Below are 22,704 nucleotides of genomic sequence, written 5' to 3'. Positions count from 1 at the left end.
ATACCAATCCTCAGAACAGTAACCAACCCAGACCCATTCCCCTACATTTATCCCTGACTAATGCACCTAACTATAGATCCCTGAACACTACGGGTACTTTAGCATGGCCAATCTACCTAACCTGCACAGCTTTAGACTGTGGGAGGAAATCAGAGCACCCAGAGTAAACCCGTGCAGACACAGGGAGAATGTGCAAACTCCACACAGACAGTCACCCGAAGCTGGAATCGAACCCACGTCCCTGGCACTTTGAGGCAGCAGTGCAAACCACTGAGCCATCATGCCATCTCATTTGATTGGCTTTAAATTCAGAGTTTATTTGATTCACATTTCACCAATCCCATGGTGAGATTCAAACCCATGTTGCCTGAACAGTAATCTGGGGTGATGGATTACAAATCCAGTGACATTACCATGACCCCATTGCCTTCTCAATGGTCACCATCATGTTGGATGTAATTTGTGACTTTGATAAGGACCAATACAGACATGTCACTCAGGTTAAAGAGGGTTAAAGAGGATGGATCATGGGTGTTGAAAGAAAGATGAAGACAGAATTGAATGGCATCAACAGGAAAAAGAGAAAGGGAGATTGGTGATGGAGACAGATTGCAAGGATTGAGCGTCAAGGATTCATTTTTGAGGAGGGAAGAGTTGACTTAGATTTGAAGGAGATAGATAAAGGCACTAAACAAAGATAATGGCTAATGATATCAGCTAAGCTGGGGGTCAAGAAAAGATATGGTTGGTCAGCAGGTAAGTGGCAATAGGATTGAACGGGCAGGAACTGAGTGTCATGGACAGCGTGAGTTCAGAGATCGGATGGCAGGCATTAAGAAGAGATTAATGGAGAAAAGAATGAGATCAGAGCTGGCAGGTAATCTATTGAGGCATCAACATCAACTTCACAAATTTTCAAATCTCTCCTTCCCCCACCTCAGCCCAGATGCACCCCTCCAACTCAGCACCACCCTCTTGACCTGTCCTACCTGTCCATCTTCCTTTCCAACTATCTGCTTCACTCTCCCCACCAGCCTATCACAATTATTCTCCTACCTATAGCCTTCCCAGCTACCTTCCCCACAACCCCATCCCCACCCTCCTACATATTCCTCAGCTCCCTTGCCCCACCACATTCCTGAGGAAGGGCTAATGCCCGAAACATCGATTCTCCTGCTCCCCGGATGCTGCCTGACCTGCTGCGCTTTTCCAGTGCCACACTTTTTTGACTCTGACTCTGCAGCATCTGCAGTCCTCACTTTCTTCTTTCACCTAATTAGTCTAGTTTCACAAAAGCGCTTGCTCTAGCATAGCTACCCATCTCTGAGCTCTTCAGCAGGCAATATATTAGAATGCACAGAAGAATGGACTATAATCTTGTGATACCTCTCCTAGTTTATGCATTCAGTTTACCTTGTGAAGCAGAGCTTGGTTTATTGCAATCTTGCCTCTGACTCAGGACATGAACATGAAGGTTAAGGCTAAGATAGCATTGTAGAACTGGGGAGTGCAGCACTGTGGGAGCTGCTCCTTCACTTTGTATTGAAGTGTCAGCTATGTGTTTGTGTCTCTTTGACGCTTTAAGTCAATGGTCAGAGTCGACAATGGCTGACACCAAACCGACACTGTAAAGCAAAGCGACTCACCGAATAACAATATCGTACTTGTTGATTGTTTCTCCCAGGGAGCTGTTCCTCAGAGTGTCTCCATTGCCAACGATAACACATCGTTTACAATCTAACCTGAAAAGACCAAAACCTTATATTAACGCAGGATTAATATATGCTGTGACTGAACGTTACAAAGTGAGAAATTCAAATTTATTTAATTGGTGAATAATTTGGTGAATAATTTCTATTGAATTGTTACAGCCAACAACATATGACAGATAAATATTTATACAGGGACAGAGCATAAATGCTATGTTAATGATTGTTTACTTTAAACAATCATTACAATGATCTCCATGTCCCATGTTATGGTGCACCTGGACATGTCAGATGATAGTTTTAGAAATCAGTCCAAGCTTTATTGGTTTTGGAGCTATATTCATTCACCTTTTGCCATTTGTGATTAAATGGGAATTCATTGGGCTAATTAAACTTCTAATTGAAAAACAAAATAATTCATGGATGCAATTATTGGCTATTTGATCTCAATACTCACCTCCCTACACCACGTAAATACTTAGAGTTTTCTATGTGTGGCAATGCAAAGCAGACTGTATTTTTTTCTATAATTGTCTGTATTTTACATTCTCAGTTACCATGATGGATCATATTCCAACTCCAACAACCATCTACTTATTTATTTTCTTCACCATAATCTAGCATCTCAAGTCACTTCACAGAAACATTATAAAGCAAAATAGGGCTGCAAAACATTGTATCACTTAAGGAGATATCAGGTCAGAGGACCGGAATCTTCGGCAAAGAGGTAGGTTCTTAGGAGTGTTTGAAAGGTGAAAATTGGGTTTGAGAGGTGGACAATTGTAGAGATTCCAGAGTTTGGGACTTAGGTAACTGAAGGCATGGCAACCAATGGTGGAAAAAGTATAATTGGAACTGCAGGAGAGGCCAGAATGAAATGGGTACAGATATCTCAGAGGGTTTTGGGCCTGGGTGAGATGACAGAGAGGGGGAAGGATTTTGGAGCAAGGAATGAGAATATTAAAATCAACATGTTGTTTGAATGCAAGTCAATTAATGAAGATCACTGATCACATTGGGGTCATAGAGGAGTTGAAGTTGTTGCGAGTTAAGAAATGGGCAGCAGAGTTTTGGGTGAGCTCAAAGTTATGATTGAATGTTGGAGACTAGCTAGGAGTGTACTAGAATAGTTCAGAGTAGATATAAGGAAGACAGAAAAGATGGGCTAAGGCAGAAATGAATCAGGCATTGTTAGGTAGGCTTAGCAATGGCATAAAAATGAGTTCACAAGTTTGCCTCTGGGTTGAATCTGATTCCAAGATTCAAACAGACGGCCTTAATCTCAGACTGTTGCCAAGGAGATAGATAGAGATGGTGGATAGGAAATAGAGCATGGCGCTTGAGGACAGTAAACAAAGGCTTTCATCTTCCTCACTTTAATAGAAGGAAACACAAGTTCATCAACACTGGGTGTCATATAAACCATCTGAGAATTTAGCAATAGAGGTGAAGAGATGGTTTATTGAGGCGGCCTGATGACATCATGAGCAATACTCATGGAAGACGCAATAATTAGATTACTTACAGTGTGGAAACAGGCCCTTCGGCCAAAAAGTCCACACCGACCCGCCAAAGCGCAACCCACCCATACCCCTACATTTACCCCTTTAACCTAACACTACGGGCAATTTAGCATTGCCAATTCACCTGACCTGCACATCTTTGGACTGTGGGAGGAAACCGGAGCACCCGGAGGAAACTCACGCAGACACAGGGAGAATGTGCAAACTCCACACAGTCAGTCGCCTGAGTCGGGAATTGAACCCGGGTCTCTGGCGCTGTGAGGCAGCAGTGCTAACCACTGTGCCACTGTGCCGATAATGTGCATGGAGACGGAGTTGCGGCCATGGTTAGCTTGAGCAATCTGTACAAGTATGTCAGGGCAGCAGAGGAAAGTAATTCAAATCAAAAGCAGGTAACTCCAGGAGATAAAAGCTGAGGAGCATCCAAAGTCTCTGACTCTGCTGACATTTTCTGTCTATAATCAGATTCTTCTTCGGAACTGAAATGCTTCCATTCAGGTATCTGCGGGCTTGGAACCAATTCCGAAGAAGACTCATCTTGAAGTGGAAATGTCAACTCTGGTTCTCTCTCCTTGGACGTTGCCAAACCTGCTGAGGAATTGCAATATAATTTTTATCCTAATGTCTCACCCATGTTCTACTCTGCATTAGGAATGTAATAGTAATGAGAAACATACAATCAGAGGATTGTCCAAGAAGGGGAAAAGTATCCCTGGAAAGTAGATCCCAGAGCGGATGATTTACCTGTCTATCTCATCTGGCATGTTGCACTGTGTTCGACCCAATATCTTTTTGACAATGGCTTCTGGAAGGAAACAGATAAATTTATCCTGACATAATGAATACTTTAGAGAACACAAAAACTCAGCCTCTGTTGCTGTTTCTCACCTTGGTTGCTTTACCCAAAACTCAATCAGCCTCAAACTTTTAAAAGGGTCCATCGCACTTCAGATCTGTCACGAGGCAATGTATTTGGGGCATCATATTCTAGGTGTCATATCCCGGGCATTACATTTCAGAAGTTTTTAAAACATGAAAGACTTGCTGATTCTGTTCTGATCAGAATCATTCTATCTTCAAACTTCATAAATAACCATTAAACTCTTTCCCTCAATGATGACTGCAAGAGGTGATGAGAAGCCATTTATAGCTCCCTGGGTCACAGCTGAGTGAAAAAAACCCTGAATTGACAATAAAGTATGGTGGTGATGGGAGAGGGGTTTGGGGATATGGCAATTGGAGCCTAAACACTGAAAACAGGAGGTCTTTATAAATGAAAATTTTTCAACTTAAGAAAACCTACTAGTGAGCAATACCAAAGGCTGATTGTGTTGCCCTTTGCCATTTTAAGCAGCTAATGGCCTAGAATTTGCAGTCAATAAACCAGAGAGACTTGCTGTTGTGCTTGCTGCTCTTAATTGTTCACTACTTGTTCAGCAGGGTGATGGGTGCCAGTGCAATTGAAAATCTGATGAGGTGAAAATCTCGACATCGGATCCAAAGGTAAAATGACCATCTAGGGAGCATTAGGAATACCAATCAAGGGTCAGACTGAGCTATTGTACAATAGAAGCTATCGTTGGCAAAACAAAAATCATGTTGAGCATTGGAGAAACTGAGAGCAATAACATGGAAGGAGTAACTTTGCACCTGTACATAAATGCCATTACTCCATCACTAAAACCTTCTAGTTCCATCTTTATAGCATCACCAAAGTCAGTCTTGCTTCAGCTCATCTGTTACTGAAATCCTTTGTTACCTTTAGGCTGACTATTCCATTACACTGCTATCAGCCTCCCACATTCTAAATTCTCATATTCCCAAGAGGTCATCCAAACTGCTGTTGCCCATGTCTTACTGCACCAAGACATGTTTACCCTTTCACACTTTAACTCACTGGCCAACAATGGCTCTCAGTTAAGCAACAACTTGAATTTAAAATTCTCTTCCTTGCTTTCACATCCTGCAGTATACTAATGCCTCCTTAACTCTCCAGTCACCTCAAGTTGCATAACCCTCTAAGATATCTCTACTCCTCCAAATCTGGCCTCTTAAGTCAGTTATATTCACTGCACCCTTGGTGGTCATGTCTTAAGCTGCCAAACCCTAAGCAACATTGATAACTTGGATGAGGAAAGTGAATGTGTGGTCACCAAAATTGGTGATGATACAAAAATAGGTGGGAAGGCAAACAATGACACAAAGTACACAGAGGCATTTCGGTTTTCATTCACTCACGGGACGTGTCACTGACTGGATGGCTATTCACTGCCCAGAGGCTAGTTAAGAGTCAACTACATTGTTGTAAGGTCTGGAGTCATATGGAGGTCAGAACAACAATCTCCATCCCAAAAGGACATTAGTGAACCAAATGGGTTTGTTCAACAATCGGGAATGGTTTTGAGGTCATCATTAGGTTCTTTCCAGAGTTTATCGATTTCAAATTCCACCATCTGCAGTGGTGGGGTTCAAACTGAGGTCCTTAGTATCTGAGGATAGAGAGAATAAATGAGCCAGCAAAACATTGAAAGGTGGAATATAATGTGGAAAAATGTGAGGCTATGTGCTCTGATAGAAAGGATAGAGATATTGGATATTAGTTAAATAGAAAGACAGACTGCAGAAAGCTGCAGTACACTGGGATTTAGGGTTCTCATGCACGTATCAGAAAAAAACGTTCAGTGGGTAATAGAGAAGGCAAGTTGAATGTTGGTCTTATTTTAAAAATAGTGAAGTTTTGCTAAACTACACAAGGCATTAGTTAGACCACAGCTGGAATACAGTGACGTTTAGGCCCCATTGCCTATGGAATGATGTGCTGGCAGGGGAGGCAATCCAGAGAAGCCTCATGAGGTTGATTCCAGGCGTAGAGGGATTTTCTTCTGAGGAGAGAGTGAGTAGGTTGGGTCAGCACTCATTGAATTTTAGAAGAATGAGAGGACACCTTCTTGAAACATATTAGATTTTTCAGAGGCTTAACAGGAAATATGTGGGAAGGTGGTATCCCCTTGTGGGAGAGTCGAGGACCAGAGAACACAATCTCAGAATAAGGCATTGCACTTTTCAGACAGAAACAAGGAAGAATTTCTCTCAGAGGCTGGTGAATCTGTGGAATTCTTTACTACAGAGGATTGGAAAGTTGAGTCATTTAATATAATCAAGGCCGAGGGCAGATGGATTTCTAATCAGAAGGGAATCAAGTGTTATGGAGCTAAGGCAGACAAGTGGAGTTGAGGATGATCCAATCAGCCATGATCTCATTGAATGGTGGAGCAGACTTGATGGGATGAATCTCCTATTTCTGCTCCTATGTTTTATGGTGTTATGATTCATGGAATTTTCTGTCTGTTTTTGATCCAGCTTACCATTATCATTAGGTTTTCATGTGATTGTTTTTGCCCGTGACTCATCCACATTGATTACACCTCTCTCAGTATTTGCATATGTGCGCTATCACCCTGAATTAGTATGTGCTCTGTCACCTTGAATTAGCCTCACTACTTTTTATTGTTATATGATCTGCCTCTATCAGTCCTTGTTTATCCTTTCTACTGCTATATCCTGTAGCCAAACCAGGTACCAAACTAATCAAAGCCTTGTTCTACACAACCAGCCAATGGCTGCTGAGCAATCACCTCCTGAAATGAGATAACCACATAGCCGTTATGAAGAAGGTCACTGGACTCAAGATGCTAACTTGCTTTCTCTTCACAGGGGCTGCCAGACCTGCTGAGTTTCTCCAGCAATTTCTGGGTTCAATCAGTTCTGGTGCCATGTTTTACATGGTTCGGTCTAACCAGTCCATGCTGAACCTAATCCCAAACTAAACTAGTCCAAACCTTTCCTATTCACGAAGCTACTCAAAATACTTTTAAACACTGCAATTGTATCTGCATCCACCCCTTACTCAGGAAGTTCATTGCACAAGTGAACCACCCTCTGTGCAAAAGATTTGCCTCTCATGTCTTTTTAAAATCTCTCTCCTCTCACCTTAAAAATGACCCCCCTGCCTTGTCTTGAAATCCCCCATCCTAGGGAAAAGACAACTACCATTAACTCTATCTATACCTCTCATTATTTATCAATTTATTAGGTCACCTCTCAACCTCCTATGCTCCAGTGAAAAATGTCCCCAGCCTTTCTTTATAGCTGAAACTTTCCATATTCTGCAACATCCTGATAAATCTCTTCTGAATCCTCTCCAGCGTAAGAATATCCTTCCTTTAACTGGGCAACCAGAACTGGACACAATATTCCAGAAGAGGCCTTATCAATGTCCTGTGCAAACTCAACATGTCTTTCCAGCTTCTATACTTAAAGGGGTGAGTATTGAAGGCAGCGTGCCTAACACCTTTTTTAACTGCCCTGTCTATATGTGACACAAACTTCAAAGAATTATGCACCTGTACCCCATGGTCCCCTTGTTCTACCACATGCCCTAAAGCCTGACCATTAATTATATAAGTCATGCACTTGTTTGTTGTACCAAAATGCAATACCTCACATTTATCCAGATTGAACTCCATCTGTCATTTTTCAGCCCATTGATCCATTTGATTACTTATAGTGTGGAAACAGGCCCTTCGGCCCAACAAGTCCACACCGACCCTCCGAAGAACAACCCACCTAGACCCATTCCCCAACACCTAACACTACAGGCAATTTAGCATGGCCAATTCACCTAACCTGCACATCTTTGGACTGTGGGAGGAAACCGGAGCAAACTCACGCAGACACAGGGAGAATGTGCAAACTCCACACAGCTCATAAATTGGGCGAGGCCTGCATCGCAGGGCTGCTTGCTTTGCTTTCTCATGGTTCACATCCATAGTGCCGGATTCTCTGCCTTTGGAATCCCTGTTTCACTGTGTCAGTTAGCACCTTGGTGCTTCAGCTGGAGCCAAAGACTCTCAAAACTACTGTACTGACATGCTGTTTTGTGCAGCCACACAAGAAGGTGTTCCATCTTTGAGAATGAGTCCAGTGTTGGTTCAGGAGAGTGCAAGTATAGCCTTTATGGCCTGCAAGGGTGGGGGGGGGGGGGGGGGGGGGTAGGGGGTCAAGACGGGGGAGAAAACACAATCCCTTGTAGAGAGGGAGACGAGGGAAGCTTGAGCTGTTTGTTGGTGAGGTAAAACAGCATTGGTGGGTATGATAGATAGTGGGAGGGGAGATTTTTGGGAATGATCAGTATTATAACTTTTACTATCAAGCATAGAGGAGCAGAGTGGGGATCATTAAGGTGTAATGTCAATGCAGTTGGATATAAAGTGCAATGTGGTGGGTCTCCACAAGGATGGGCTGTGTTGTCAGGGTAGCATGAGATAAAGAGGGACGTGGAGGCTCTGGGGTGGGTTTTTGCGGGGAAGTACCTGTTGACCAAGTGGAACCTGATGATGACAGTGTCCACCATCAGCTGTGCCCTCCGGCATTACTTGCTGTTTCTAGGTGCAAAATGCAACCCAAAGATTGGGACATCACGCATGGTGTCAAGAGCCAATATCAGTTTGATGGGGAAAAGAGCAGGATTTACGTCTGCTGGACAATATGGCAATGAGGAAGTGAATTCATGAAACACCCATTTTCAAACATCAGCAAAGCTTAATTTGAATCATTTCCTTATCTATTTGTTGTCAGGCATTATGAAGATGTTTAGCATTCAGAGACTCATCCAGGGCAGACTGCACCATTCCATTGGCGCGTGTAAATTGAAACACTGGCATCTCAATGATGCTGCAGTAAGCAGCAATGATGTTAAAAGCGGCTAATGTCGGCCGGTGGTAAACCATTAATCATGCAATTTTCCAAGGGGCTTTGGGAGATGCATGTCATCACTTCTTTATCTGTCGTTTGAGTACAACGATTGTCTGTACTGTATGTGGTGGAAAATTTCATGATTGATGTGGTTTTGGGTTGGGAAGAGGGTCAGAGCACAGCAGGCTGTCCCTTTTGATGGAATATCTTGGTCTCTCAGCCACTGCGGCCCGTGATAAGGCTGAGGCTGAATGAATGGTGTTATTGGCTCCCTGTATGTCTCACGGTGTGAAGGGATGTGTGCAGCCCTCATCTGCAGGCAATGCCATCAACAACTCCTCTAAGACCCAAGAACCTCTTTCACTCCTTGTGTTCCCAGCAGAGACTGCTGATGGAACTGCTGAAGGTGTGGTCCCACTGTTTGGACCGGTTTGGGGGGTGGTCCTCCATATAGTCTGGGCAGAGTGTGCTGCATCATCCTGGAGTGCTGTGCCCTACATAATCGGCGCAGACAATGAGCTTATTTGATGGACACTGAGGGGATGGATATCGTTTTCTGAGGGGCTGAAGGATGAGGACATTGAGGAGGAGGGAGCTCTCCCTGTCCATGACAGAGCTAAGATGTGCTGGGTGCTACAAACCAGACAGGAGCTGACTCAGCCTCTGTTCCAGTCGCTAAGAGCTGGGTACAAGCACACCATCATGGGCTGTGTAAAACTGTGGAGCTTTATCCTAAATTTCCAATTGTGAATGTAATGAGGAAATAACCAGCATGTTTTTGAAAACAAGCAACATGACGCTCATTATAAGAACTGATTACACTGCTGCTTATTCCAGCAATGGTTGAAGATGATGTGGAGCAGAGGGGCTGTGTACAGATGGAATGTGATTGGTGAAGGTAGTGAGCTGGTCTGTGAACTAGCAAACAGCTATGATGATAAACATTTTTTGCCTGACAACAATTATGTTCAGTTAACTAAACAAGATCCAGAGAACTCACCAAATCCCCCCAAGTTTGGAAGATCCCTCTGTTTTCTGCAGTAAAAGCCACTTTCCCCTGATTCTCCTTCAGTATTTCCTGTAAGTTGTGGCATTTAATTGATAAATCAGAGAAGTTCTACAAATGGACCAGCCACCCTGTACCTCGTGTAAACCAGCGGAAGCATCTGAAGAAGAAAGACTGGAAGGCAAGCATTCTGACCAGCTCAACAACCAAACCTAATAAGAGAGAATCTAACCGCTGCTGCTTGAATCCTCCACCATCAACACCCGGGGTGGGGGAGGGGGTGGTGGGGGGAGGTGGAGTGTGTGTGTGTGTGTGTGTGGAGTGGGAGGTGGTGACCATTATTCAGAAACTGCAAAAGGCTAGACATATAAAACAGTGGCTATAAGAGTGAGCCAAAGGCTACAAATTGTCCAGTGAGTAACTTCCCTCCTGACTTCCCAAAGTCTGTCTACTAGTCAGGTACAAGTCAGGAGTGTGGTGGAGTACTCCTCACTTGCCTAGATGGGTGCAACTCATTCAACACTCCTTGTCAACAAAGACAAAGCAGCCCACTTGATTGGCACCACATCCAGAAACATCCAGAAACATCCACCACCGATGCTTGGTAGCAGTAGTGTGTACTATCTACAAGGTGCAGTACAGAAATTCACCAAAGATCCTTAGACAGCACCTTCTGAATCCACAACCACTTTCATCTAGAAGGACAAGGGCAACAGATATATGGAAACACCACCACCTGCAAGATCCTCTTCAAGATATCACCATCCTGACTTGGAAATATATCATCATTCTGTCAGTGTCACTTGGTCAAAATCCTGGAATTCCCTCGCTAAAGATATTATGGCTCTCTGTACAGCATATAGACTGAAAATTGAGAAGGGTGCTCATCCTTGCTTTCTCAAGGGCAACTAGGCATGGGCAATAAATTCTGGCCGAGCAAGTGATGGCCATATCCCATGTGTGAGTAAACAAGTAAGTAAGTAGATAAATAAGAATCTCAACAAGCCTACAGACAGGAACCGCTGAACTGCCTTCACTGTCTTTCCCTCTGTCCATGCGCTTTCCGGTCTATCCATCTGTTTCGGGGATGCTTATCAGGAGATTATAGTTTTAGTTAGTAAAGGTATATAGATGGTTCATAATTGTTTACCTGCAGCTAAAGTCCACTTAGTCATATTAAAATTGTTCCAGATTAGTACAGAAACCCCACTTGAGTTTTCGATCAACTTGGGCCTGAAAGTCAGGTAAACTGGGGAATCTCAGTAGTTTTAGAACCTTGCACGTGCGTGATGGCTCTAGAAATAATAGGACTTGATTTCCAGCAAATTATCCCAGAGAGGAGTCACAACTTGAGTATCAAGGGAATAAAAGATAATCAAGGATATGCAGGAATGGAGAGTTGAGGTTAAAATCAAATCAGCCATGATCCTATTGAATGGGACCAGGTTCAGAGGGCCAAGAGACTTATTCTTGTTCCTTGTTTCATGTTAATATCTATAAAATACCTTGGGTCATAATGCCGGGATTCTGGGGGATAATTGCAGTCTGTAGCCATTTTTTTGTGTCCCCTGAAGATGACTGGTAAATAAAAGCTTAAGTTTGGATACGTCAGACAGTGGAGCAACATTCTTACAGTTTCCTACTGAAGAAAGATCAAATGAAAGGCATTGCAATATTCCTCACCATTGCCTTTAATCCCATAGGGCAGTGAGTGAAGCAGATAGGGTGGCTGGTACCACCAACCACTCTCAATCGTTAAAAATACATTGGTATTTCGAATAAAACTGAAAAAGAAACAAATCAAAGAGTAAGAGATCAGAGTAAATCAAAAATTTTAAATCTAATAAAGCAATAGGAAAGGTCGATAGTTGTTCACTCACTTTGGGAGGATTGGCAAATCATGTTCTTTTGAGAGCCAGGATGTACAATGTGTAGTTTCGCTGTAATGAAACACAGACAGGTTGATGAGAAAGGAATTTTGCTGTTTCTCTGTCACAATAAATTTAACCTGTTAGCCTTTGGCCGGACGGGCCACTCAAAATGATGGATTTTTGAAAATGGACAATAAATGAGGCATGCTGGGATCTTGAGACATGCCTTGATTAAAGTGACTGTGCTAATAAAACATCCTGCACAATCCAGACAAGCTGCAGCTACAGACAGACAGTCTGTAACTGACCCAGCAGCTGCAGACAGTACTATATACAGTCTGAATGCCACCTCCCCGGACAATGGCAAACATCGAGATGTTTGCCAGACACAGGGCACCTCACACCCTTATTTGGAGGGAGCTACCTGACTTACACCTCCAGGAATGGAGGCCTAAGCACCACTGTGACATCGACATGTCACCGCCTGGTTGGGTCTGATCGATCGGGATGATCGAGCCCTGATCGATCCATTGGAGGGCATTAAAGACCCTCCCAAAAGGGCTGGAACAGTCACTAAGTATAAGAATCACCAGAACACCACCCTCAGGAACCATAACTCGAGACCAACCACCGTGAAGCGCAGACACCCCTGGGACCACTGGGAAAAGGCGACCAGATGGTCATCGCCACGTGAATCAAGGCCAAGGTCTAGTGTGGTGGGATATGATCATCTAGAGTGAAGTTAAAGCACAAGGTCGCTGGTTAGGTTTATCGAGTAAATTGTTAGTTCATAGTGTATTTTGTTGTCATAGTATTAATTGTGTTAAATAAATAAATATTATCATTTATTATTATTGAGAGTCGACTCGCAGTTTCTTTGCTCAATAAAAAAGTGACAGGTGTGTGACACTGTGTGACAGGTACAACAAATTGGCACCCCGGGTGGGATCGCGAATAGAAGTGACTGTCGCTCTGACATTGAAGCCCATGGAACCTAATATTCCCAGATATTTTGCCTGGGCTGGTTGTTAAGTGGAAAGCTGTCCCACGCAAAGGCCAGGAATTCAAGTAAATCAAAGGGATTAGAAATATCTAAACTGAACTATTCTTTAAAGGATAAAGCCAACAGGTGTTTGTTCCTGATCAAGCAAACAGATGTTTTGTGTGTGTGTGTCTGTGTATGTCTGTCTATGTCTATGTCTATGTCTGTGTGTGTGTGTGCCTGTTTGTGTGTGTGTATGCGTGTAAAAGTAGCTGTGTGTGTGTCTGTGTCTATGTGTGTGAGAATGTCTGTGTGTGTGAGAGAGAGTCTGTGTGTGTGTGCCTGTGTGAGTGTCTGCGTGTGTGTGTCTGTGTGTGTGTGTCTCTGTGTGTGAGAGTGTCTGTGTATGTGTCACTGTGTGTGAGTGTGTGTGTGCCTGTGTGTGTGAGTGTCTGTGTGTGTGAGAGTGTGTTTGTCTGTGTGAGTGTGTGTGTGTGTATGTGTGAGTGCATGTGTGAGTGTGTATCTCTGTGTGTGAGAGTGTCTGTGTATGAGAGTGTATGTGTGTCTCTGTGTGAGTGTCTATGTGTGAGAGTGTGTGTTTGTGTCTCTGTGTTTGTGTCTCTGTGTGTGAGTGTCTCTGTGTATGTGTCTGAGTGTGTGTGTCTGTGTGAGTGTCGGTGTGAAAGTGTCTGTATGTGTGTGTGTGTCTCTGTGTGCGTGTCTCTGTGTGTGAGAGTGTCTCTGTGAGTGTCGGTGTGTGTGTCTGTGTGTGTGCCTGTGTGAGTGTGTGTGTGAGAGTGTGTGTGTGTCTCTGTGCAAGTGTCTGTGTGTGAGTGTGCGTCTATGTGTGTGTGCGTGCGCATGTGTGTGTGAGAGTGTGTGTGTGTCTCTGTGTGTGAGAGTGGCTGTGTGTGAGAGTTTGTGTGACTGTGTCTGTGTGTGAGTGTGTGTGTGCGCGCGTGTGTGTGGGGTTGTGTGATGCTTAGTGGGATATGTGAGGTAAAACACAGAAAGTCAGAATAAACCCAGTGGGATTAGGACCAGAACATAGTGAAAACCATACCCTCAGTAGGATCCAACCCCTATACCCCTTAGTTAATTGAGAATGGCAGAGAAAAGCACCACAGTAAATTGTCCCATATGGGGAAAAAAACTAAAGCAATAAGAAAAATTGGCCAATGTGGGCAGAATTTTGTTGTAATGATGAAATGGGACCAGGAAACCTAGGACAAAAATATTGGAAGGATTTTAGGAAAATTCAAGGAAAACAGGATTCCAAATTTGAAAAGGCTACAGCAAAGATGTGCTGTCTGGGACAATTGTTAGAGATGGAGCAGGAATTGGAAACAATCCGTAAAGAATTAGCGGATGCAAGAAGGAAAATCATGGAGTTAAAACTGAGAAATGCAGCTCAGGGCCAAAGAAATCAGGCAAACCTATTACACATAGAGCAGTTCCCAATTCCCGTGTGAAAGAACATACCAACATACCAACACAGCTCATAGTGTCAGCTAAAGTGGTCACTGAGAATGAAGTGAGGCAGTTAAGAAGTAAATGTGCAGATCCACAAGCAGCAGTAAAGGTGATGCACCAGGCGGAGAGGCAGAAGAAACAGGCAGCTTCAGAGCACACTAAGGGTCTGCAGGAGATTGAGAGGTTAAAAGCCCAACTCTCAATCCGTAACAGAATAACGTGCGCATATGGGGAAATGGAAGAGTCAGGAGAAGGACAGGAGATAGACTGGGATGAGCTCAGAGAAGACATGCAGCAGTACGCCATGTGCACAGAGAATTGGGGCCTGCACTCACCCTTCCCAGAGGAGTCAACTCCTTCAGTGTCCCCTGGGGACACCCCCTGTCACAATGAACCCGATTATCACTGAAAGACCAATGCCCCAGCGATAGCATACACCATCCCATTTACAATTCGCAGAAATCACCAAAGATATTCTGGAATTTGAGCCATTGGTTGATCCATTTACATTCTTTGAAAGGGTCAGGGAATGCAAGGTTTTAATGGATTAGATGATAGAGAGGAAGTAAAACTCATCGCCAACGTGTCTGAGCCAGTCAGTGCAGTCTGCAATCCCAGCCCCACTAAATGTAGAGAAGGCTCCCTTGCCGATATCAACAAGGCGATCCTAACAGCAATTGGGTACAATAAAGGAGACCCTGTAGATAGGTTAAACAAGTGTAGGCAAAAGTAGGGACAACACCCGACTGCCTCTGCCAGTCATTTATGGGTGCACTTCTCAGGAATCTACGGAGACTTAACCAGGGCTCAGTTATCAGAGGCTGACCCAGCTAATTGGGCTCGGACTTTAGTTTTCCATGCCGCTGAGGAGAGCAGGAAGGCCTGTGTGAACTTTGATCCTGCAGAGCCAAGCCATGATGAGGCATGGGTTCTGAGGAGAATGTCTCCGGTATGGAAGAAAGAAACCCATGAACTAAACAAGAGCAAAACAGAGAAAGGAAGGAAAACGCTTCCTTTCCGAACCTCCAACTAGGGTCCGGTGTGGAGGACTGAAGGTTGAAGGGGGAACGCTTACCAAAGGAACCCAGTTCCACCCTACACAGCCACAGGGAGAGATAAAGGGGCACAACAGAGGAACATGTGGCAGCCAGGGCAGTGCTATCACTATGTGTGCACAGGACACTGTGAGCGGGAATGTAGAGCTACACAGACTACCGACCACAGCAGGACCAAGAGGTGACAGACAGAATCACCAACTCCCGTTAGATTAGATTTAGATTAGATTAGATTACTTACAGTGTGGAAACAGGTCCTTCGGCCCAACAAGTCCACACTGACCCGCCGAAGCGTAACCCACCCAGACCCATTCCCTTACATTTACCTCTTCACCTAACACTACGGGCAATTTAGCTTGGCCAATTTCACCTAACCTGCACATTTTTGGATTGTGGGAAGAAACCGGAGCACCCGGAGGAAACCCACGCAGACACGGGAAGAATGTGCAAACTCCACACAGAGAGTCGCCTGAGGCGGGAAATGAACCCGGGTCTCTGGCGCTGTGAAGCAGCAGTGCTAACCAGTGTGCTACCGTGCCGCCCCGTAGACACTAGCCAACCCATGTATCCCCCAGTCGCAACCTACAAGGCATGTGCACAATGTTGTCAGGCTTCTCCCTCCTCAGTGTGTGTCTGCAACACAAAGGGGGATAATGTAGGTAGACCACTAGTGAATGGTGAGGTATGAGGCCACCCTGCAGAATTTTGTTGAGGTACAGAGGTTCCCATACATCCCTGAACACCTTGAGATTTAATGATCTACTCTGGTGGACCACTGGGACTATTGTTTTAAGTGGGTTTACTGGCCTGTACAAGAGGGGTATGTTACTGAACCGATAGAATTTAAACTGGGTGACATTAATGCCAGCTCCCTGCTATTATAGTCAACCTTCCCCTATCTTTGAGATTGATTACATGACCAGGTGCAATCTGATCTTAGAACCATTATATATCTGCATATTAGCAATGCCCCACCTATCATTTCAACAGGAAGGTATGCTAATCAATTCAGCACAATAGGGGCATTCAATCCCCTAACAATGGCCAAGGATCCAGCTATCAGAAAGGTCAATGTGAAACACAAAGGTGTATTCGCCCAGCATAAACATGATTGTGGGCGTATCCTGGGAGAGGTGATAATTGAGGGGCCTGACCCGAAACCACAAAGACAATAGATACGCAGAGGGGGAGGGAGCCATGATGATTGACAGGCTGTTACAGCGAGGAGTGCTGAGATCTGTAGCCTCCACTAATAATACTCCAATTTGGTTGGTCAGGAAACCAGGTGGTTCATGGCTTTTAACCATTGATTATCGGGAGCTTAATAAAGTCACTCTCTCTCAGTGCACCAACAGCAGCCACCAGTCCAGCCACAATAACGGAGCAAGCCCCATAAACAAAGTACTTCACAGGAATGGCTTCTGATCCATACCCTGGGTACAAATTCACATTTACCTTCCAGGAACAGCAGTATACCTGGACGTGTCTACCCCAAGGGTTCCATAACTCACCCTCGATTTTCCAGAGACGATTAGCCAAGGGACTGGAAAGGTTTGCCTGCCTGACTGCCTAATCCAATATGTAACGACCTATTCCTACACGTGGAAACAAGGGAGCAGCACATTCAGCTCCTCGACAAATTGCTCGACCTGTCACATGTGCTAGGATGTAAAATAAATCCAAAGAAGTTGCAAATTCTACTGCCTAGGGTTACATTCTTGGGAAAAGAGAGATAAACCAAAAATGAATAGATTCCATAATGCGACTCCCATTTACTTCGAGATGTTAGTGCGCTCTGATCTTCCCTAGAGTTAGTGGGATACTGCAGGAACCACATCGATGGGTTCACTACCAAAGCAGACTCCCCTGAGAGTGGCTGAAAAAGAACACTGCTTGGAATTCGACGTCCCATCAGACAAAGGCAGTAACTAATTTAAAACTCAGAGGTAAAAACAATGACTGCTGATGCTGGAAACCAGATTCTGGGTCAGTGGTGCTGGAAGAGCACAGCAGTTCAGGCAGCATCCGATGAGCAGCAAAATCGACGTTTAGGGCAAAAGTCCTTCATCAGGAATAAAGGCAGAGACCCTGAAGCATGGAGATTATCTCTCCACGCTTCAGGCTCTCTGCCTTTATTCCTGATGAAGGGCTTTTGCCCGGAACGTCGATTTTGCTGCTCATCGGATGCTGCCTGAATTGCTGTGCTCTTCCAGCACCACTAATTTAAAACACACCCTTGCAAAAACACCTGCCTTACTCGTTCTTAACCCTGACTTACCACACACCCTAGAAATTGCAGCCACAGATTAGATGATAGCTGCTGTTCTACTGCAGGGGCAGCACGTTAGGCCATGCTCAGTGGCCTACCCCTCCACAGTCCTACAGCCTGTAGAGCAAGGGTTTTCCATGTGCAAATGACACCTCCTCACAGTGTGTTTGGCAGTCCAGTAATTTGACTCTATCATTGGTTTAAACCCACTGACCATACTGACTGAGCACACTCCAGTTCAGCTCCTGCTGAATCAGAGATGGCTCACTGATCCAGATTCGAGCCATACAATGGACTCTGCTGCTTCAAGACTGGGACATCGAGGTCAGACATACCAAGGTGCCCACCTTCCCAGCCGATAACCTAAATTATGGAGGAGACCCACATGACTGCCAAATCATAGCCACTAAACACCCCACCAGCCCTTTTAGACCAAAGCAGTTTGAGAAACAATCAGGAATCAGACAAAGTGATAAGCAGGCAAACTCCGCCGTCAAAACCTAGTCAATGGAACCTCCACCGTAGAGGATGGCAGTTGGATCACGGCTGTGGATCTCCATGACTGACATTCAAGGACAGCCACTAGTTGAAGTAGCTTTCAAATTCCCCAGCCATCAAAGTATCCAAGCTGTGGAACAAATAGCTGTAGCTGACGTAGTCAGCCACCCCGATTAGTTCCCTTCACCCGCAGATATATGGTGTGTGTGTGTGTATAACAGCCTCACTGAATTTTCACCACTATGGAAAGCTAAAGGTTTCATTCCTGCCAATGGAAAACCCCTCGCTTCAGCCCCCTCATTAAAGTATGTACTGCAGGCTGTTGATGGAAGGAAATTTGGCATAATTAAAGTTAGAAGCCACCACAAGCATCCCCAGCTGGTAACCATGGAGCAGATGAGTTAGTTAGTTAGTTAAGGGAGGTGTTCATGTAGGAGAATTCTAGCAGCCACCCAGAGGTGAGTAGAGTCGAGAGTGTGGTGCTGGAAACACACAGCAGATCTGGCAGCATCTGAGGAGCAGGAGAATCAGCATTTCAGGCATAATCCTTTCATCAGGAATTAAGGCTTGGACGCTGCCTAACCTGCTGTGCTTTTCCAGCACCACACTCTCAACTCTGATCTCTATCATCTGCAGGCCTCACTCTCTCTACCCAGAGGTGAACAGGCTGATGCAGTCACTGTCAGCCAAACCAACACAGAGGAACCTTAGGCAAGCACAACACTGCGATAATTCCTTAAAATAGATTGTGGAAGGAGTTCATCCAGAGGATTGTGCTAAATGTGGCGGCCGAGAGGGTCAGTGGTTAGCACTGCTGCCTCACAGTGCCATGGACCCAGGTTCGATTCCAGTCTTGGTGGACTATCTGTATGGAGTTTGCACATTCTCTCCGTGTCTGCGTGGGCTTCCTCTGGGTGCTCTGGTTTCCTCCCACATTCCAAAAGGTGTGCAGGTCAGGTGAATTGGCCATGCTAAACTTCCCTTAGTGTTCTGAGATGTGTAGGCTGGTGCATTAGTCAGTGACAAATATAGGGTAGGGGAATGGATCTGGGTGGGTTACTCTTCGGAGAGTCGGTGTGGACTTGTAGTGCCAAAGGGCGTGTTTCCATACTGTCGAGATTCTAATTCTAATTCTAAAAGGAGAGATACCTGGGGTGGATTTGTGTTAAAAGCATAAGTCTATGTAGTTCCAATGCAACACAGGAATTAAATGGTATATCAATACCATGATGGATATGGGCACCAGGAAATAGAGGCCACTACTGAACAATTGAAAGAACTGTATTGGTGGCCTAAGTTACACAGGGATATAGCACACTACATAGGGAACTGTCTGGTGTTTGCCCACAACAATCCAGGCAGGTTCATTCAACAGGGAGAACTGAGGCACACCGTTCAGTGGAAGGGCCCCAAACAAATCTACAAATTGATTATATTGGTCCCCTTCCAGTATGTGGGAACAGATTTATTTATATTCTATTCATGATAGACACATTTACAAAATGGGCTGTGGCTTTTCAAATTAGGACAAATATGGCCAAAATGACCACACAAACCCTAACACAACAGATATTTACGAGGTGGGACCTACCCCGCAGCAGCGAGTCAGAGCAGGGAACCCATTTCACCAGCCAAATCATGCAGAACGTGATGACAATGTTTGGTATCAAGCAGAAATTCCACATTGCATACCACCCTCAATCCAGCGGGATCGTGGAAAGGTTGAACCACACCCTGAAAGGGATGATTAGGAAGATGGTGCAGCAGAATAATAAAACCTGGGACACAGTGCTTCCATTTGTCCTCACGATGGTACGTGACCCCCAGGGTATACCCACCATACCCTCATGACAGGCCAACTCATGAAAGGAGTCAACCACCTGTTCAGTCTTTCACTGCCCTCCCCCATGAGAAAGCCATACAGCAGCTCCCCGAGAACATCGAGGCCATTCAGATAGATTAGATTCCCTACAGTGTGGAAACAGGCCTATATTTTGGCCCAACAAGTCCACACCGACCCTCCGAAGAGTAACCCATCCAGACCCATTCCTCCTAACTAATGCACCTAACTCTACTGGCAATTTAGCATGAGCAATTCACCTGACCTGCACGTCTTTGGACTGTGGGAGGAAACCGAAGCGCCCGGAGGAAATCCACGCAGACACGGGGAGAACGTGCAAACTCCACACAGACAGCCACCCAAGGTTGGAATTGAACCCGGGTTCCTGGCGCTGTGAAGCAGCAATGCTAACCACTGTGCCACCATGCCAGCTCAGTTAGCAGCAGCTGTCAGGTTAGGGACTAAAAGGAAAGTGAGCTCCCTTCCACAGTAAAGTTAACCCTGTCGAATATCCCATGGCACAGCAGGTGATGCTATAGATATACAATCCTGGTTCCTTTCTCTCCCCTAAATATTCAGGAGCACACACTGTGGTGGATAAGGCTAGTCCCTCATATACAAGGTTCTACTAGCCACGGGAAAGACCAGCTGCTACCCTGAAAGCCAATGAAAAGCCTATGGCACACACAACACAGCCACTCTCACCACCTAGGTATATGTTTGGTGGATGACACTGCCCTAGAGCAAGTGACAAGACTAAGGACACTCCCCCACACATCCTCTCAGTCAGACTGCACCCCTAATGAAAGTTTTATTCTCCCATCACTGCAACCGACTGCAACTTCAACGCCCAAGGAACCCCCAGACGACTTAATTATTTTAAGGTGGAATCTTCAACAAATTGGAGCAACTCGCTAGTGATTGACAGCACAGACATGTTACACATTCCCAACAGTCCAGACACGACAGAACTCCCCAATAGCTCCCTGACAGACAGGAAAATCAACAGCCCTCTCTCATTCTAACTCAGATCTCTGATGACATGTCCACAACATATTAATGTGACAACACTAAAAGGCTGGTACAGACCAGAGACCAGAGACAAACAGACTGACCCAGACCATCAAATGGTAACATCCAACATTCAGGGTCTTTCCGCTAGAGAGAATGACAGGAGATGGATGTGCGAACTGGAAGGATACAATATTGCCACCCTCCCAGAGTCTGAAGATTCACAACATTTGATGAATGCAGGTGATGAAACAGCTCATCACAGCCACCCAAGGTGAGGTGCAACTGTTTCTGATGGTCTGAACCCACACACATTTCACACGTCTCTGCAGTCCCAGTGGGACCAACTCTTATTCCTGTACATGCTGATTCCAGCCTCCTGTGTGGAGTTTGCACATTCTCCCTGATGGAAGTAACCTGTACAAAGTTAAAAATCACACAACACCAGGTTAAAGTCCAACAGGTTTAATTGGAAGCACTAGCTTTCGGAGTGCTGCTCCTTCATCAACCACCTGATAAGGGAGCGTTGCTCCGAAAGCTAGTGCTTCCAATTAAACCTGTTGGACTATAACCTGGTGTTGTGTGATTTTTAACTTTATACACCCCACTCCAACACTGGCATCTCCAAGTTAGGAAGTAACTGGTTTCGCTAGCATTGTTCATTGGATATAAGCTCCATATAAAATTCTGCCCAGGGTCACATCGACAGTCTCACTTTCATCTTCAAATTTCCTTCGTAGGTGACAAGGACCACTTTGTCTTTACACTTAATTCATTGTTCATGATGACAGCATCATTTCACTTTTTTCTGACCACTCCATGGTTAAACTATTTAAAACACCCTAACCCCTCCCACTGGAAACCGAGGTTGGAGTCTATCAGGTCAAATTAACATTCCACATGGGGTGACACTCCTATTCCCTTCATAAAACGTAGGAAGGTGGTGTGTTAGGGCATATGCATTACCTTAGTTCAAAACTATTCAAATATTAAATAAGGATAATATCAGAAAGAACCTTGATCTCTCTTCAGGACAACCATCATCATGCAGAATATAATCAAGAGTTACTTTATCGAGATTATCACCAACACCGGAAATGACACACCAGAAACACAGAACAGACCAGGATAAATATTTGTTAGCCTAGTAAATATTAGTCATCATATTGTTTGTATAAAATGTTTTCTGGTTTTATAACATTTGCTTGATTTTTCCATTTTATTCTGAATTTTTCTATGTATTTATTTGTTTCTCCATTGTCTTATTTATTTTAAATTATTTTATTAATTTAATTTATGTTTGATCAGCCGTAAAATCCAAATAATGACACTCCATTTAGATATAGTTTGATGATTTTGCTTGATCGTAGTTAGGTGTGATTTTAATCTGCTACCTGCAAACGTTTTGTTGTTTAAGTGTATGTTGTGCTTTGCGTGAGCCTGGATGATCGTGGAGTCACCAGGTAGAAGTTGGTCTGTGATCATGTGACCCATCACGCTTCACATTCCGGATCAAGAGGAGGGACTGTGGCCGGACGGGCCGCTCACTTATGAAAATGGACAATAACTGAGGCATGCTGGGAACTTGAGACAAACCATGACCAAAGTGACTGTGTTAATAAACCAACCTGCAGAATCCTGACAGACTGCAGCTACAGACAGTCTGTAACTGACCCAGCAGCTGTTGTTTTGTTGTTATAGTAATAATTG

General features: G+C 44.6%; 1 protein-coding gene across 3 annotated transcripts in view; it reads right to left on the bottom strand.

The window, feature by feature from the left end:
• LOC122540555 (CMP-N-acetylneuraminate-beta-galactosamide-alpha-2,3-sialyltransferase 4-like) overlaps positions 1-22,704 on the bottom strand; it is a 110,511-nt gene that overhangs the window by 31,083 nt on the left and 56,724 nt on the right. For all 3 annotated transcript variants that reach the window (XM_087976492.1, XM_043676422.2, XM_087976493.1), the window contains 4 exons: positions 11,873-11,932; positions 11,676-11,776; positions 3,977-4,037; positions 1,647-1,742 (listed from right to left, as the gene is read on the bottom strand). In XM_087976492.1, the coding sequence (XP_087832618.1) occupies positions 1,647-1,742; positions 3,977-4,037; positions 11,676-11,776; positions 11,873-11,932 (318 nt within the window). The remainder of the gene's footprint in view (positions 1-1,646; positions 1,743-3,976; positions 4,038-11,675; positions 11,777-11,872; positions 11,933-22,704) is intronic.

The sequence above is a fragment of the Chiloscyllium plagiosum genome, unplaced genomic scaffold, assembly GCF_037043375.1.
Source record: "Chiloscyllium plagiosum isolate Xiang-an unplaced genomic scaffold, Cpla_swu_hap1 HiC_scaffold_29, whole genome shotgun sequence".
Taxonomy (NCBI): domain Eukaryota; kingdom Metazoa; phylum Chordata; class Chondrichthyes; order Orectolobiformes; family Hemiscylliidae; genus Chiloscyllium; species Chiloscyllium plagiosum.
Note: the sequence above shows the minus strand (reverse complement) of the source record. Positions and strands in the feature narration are given on the sequence as shown.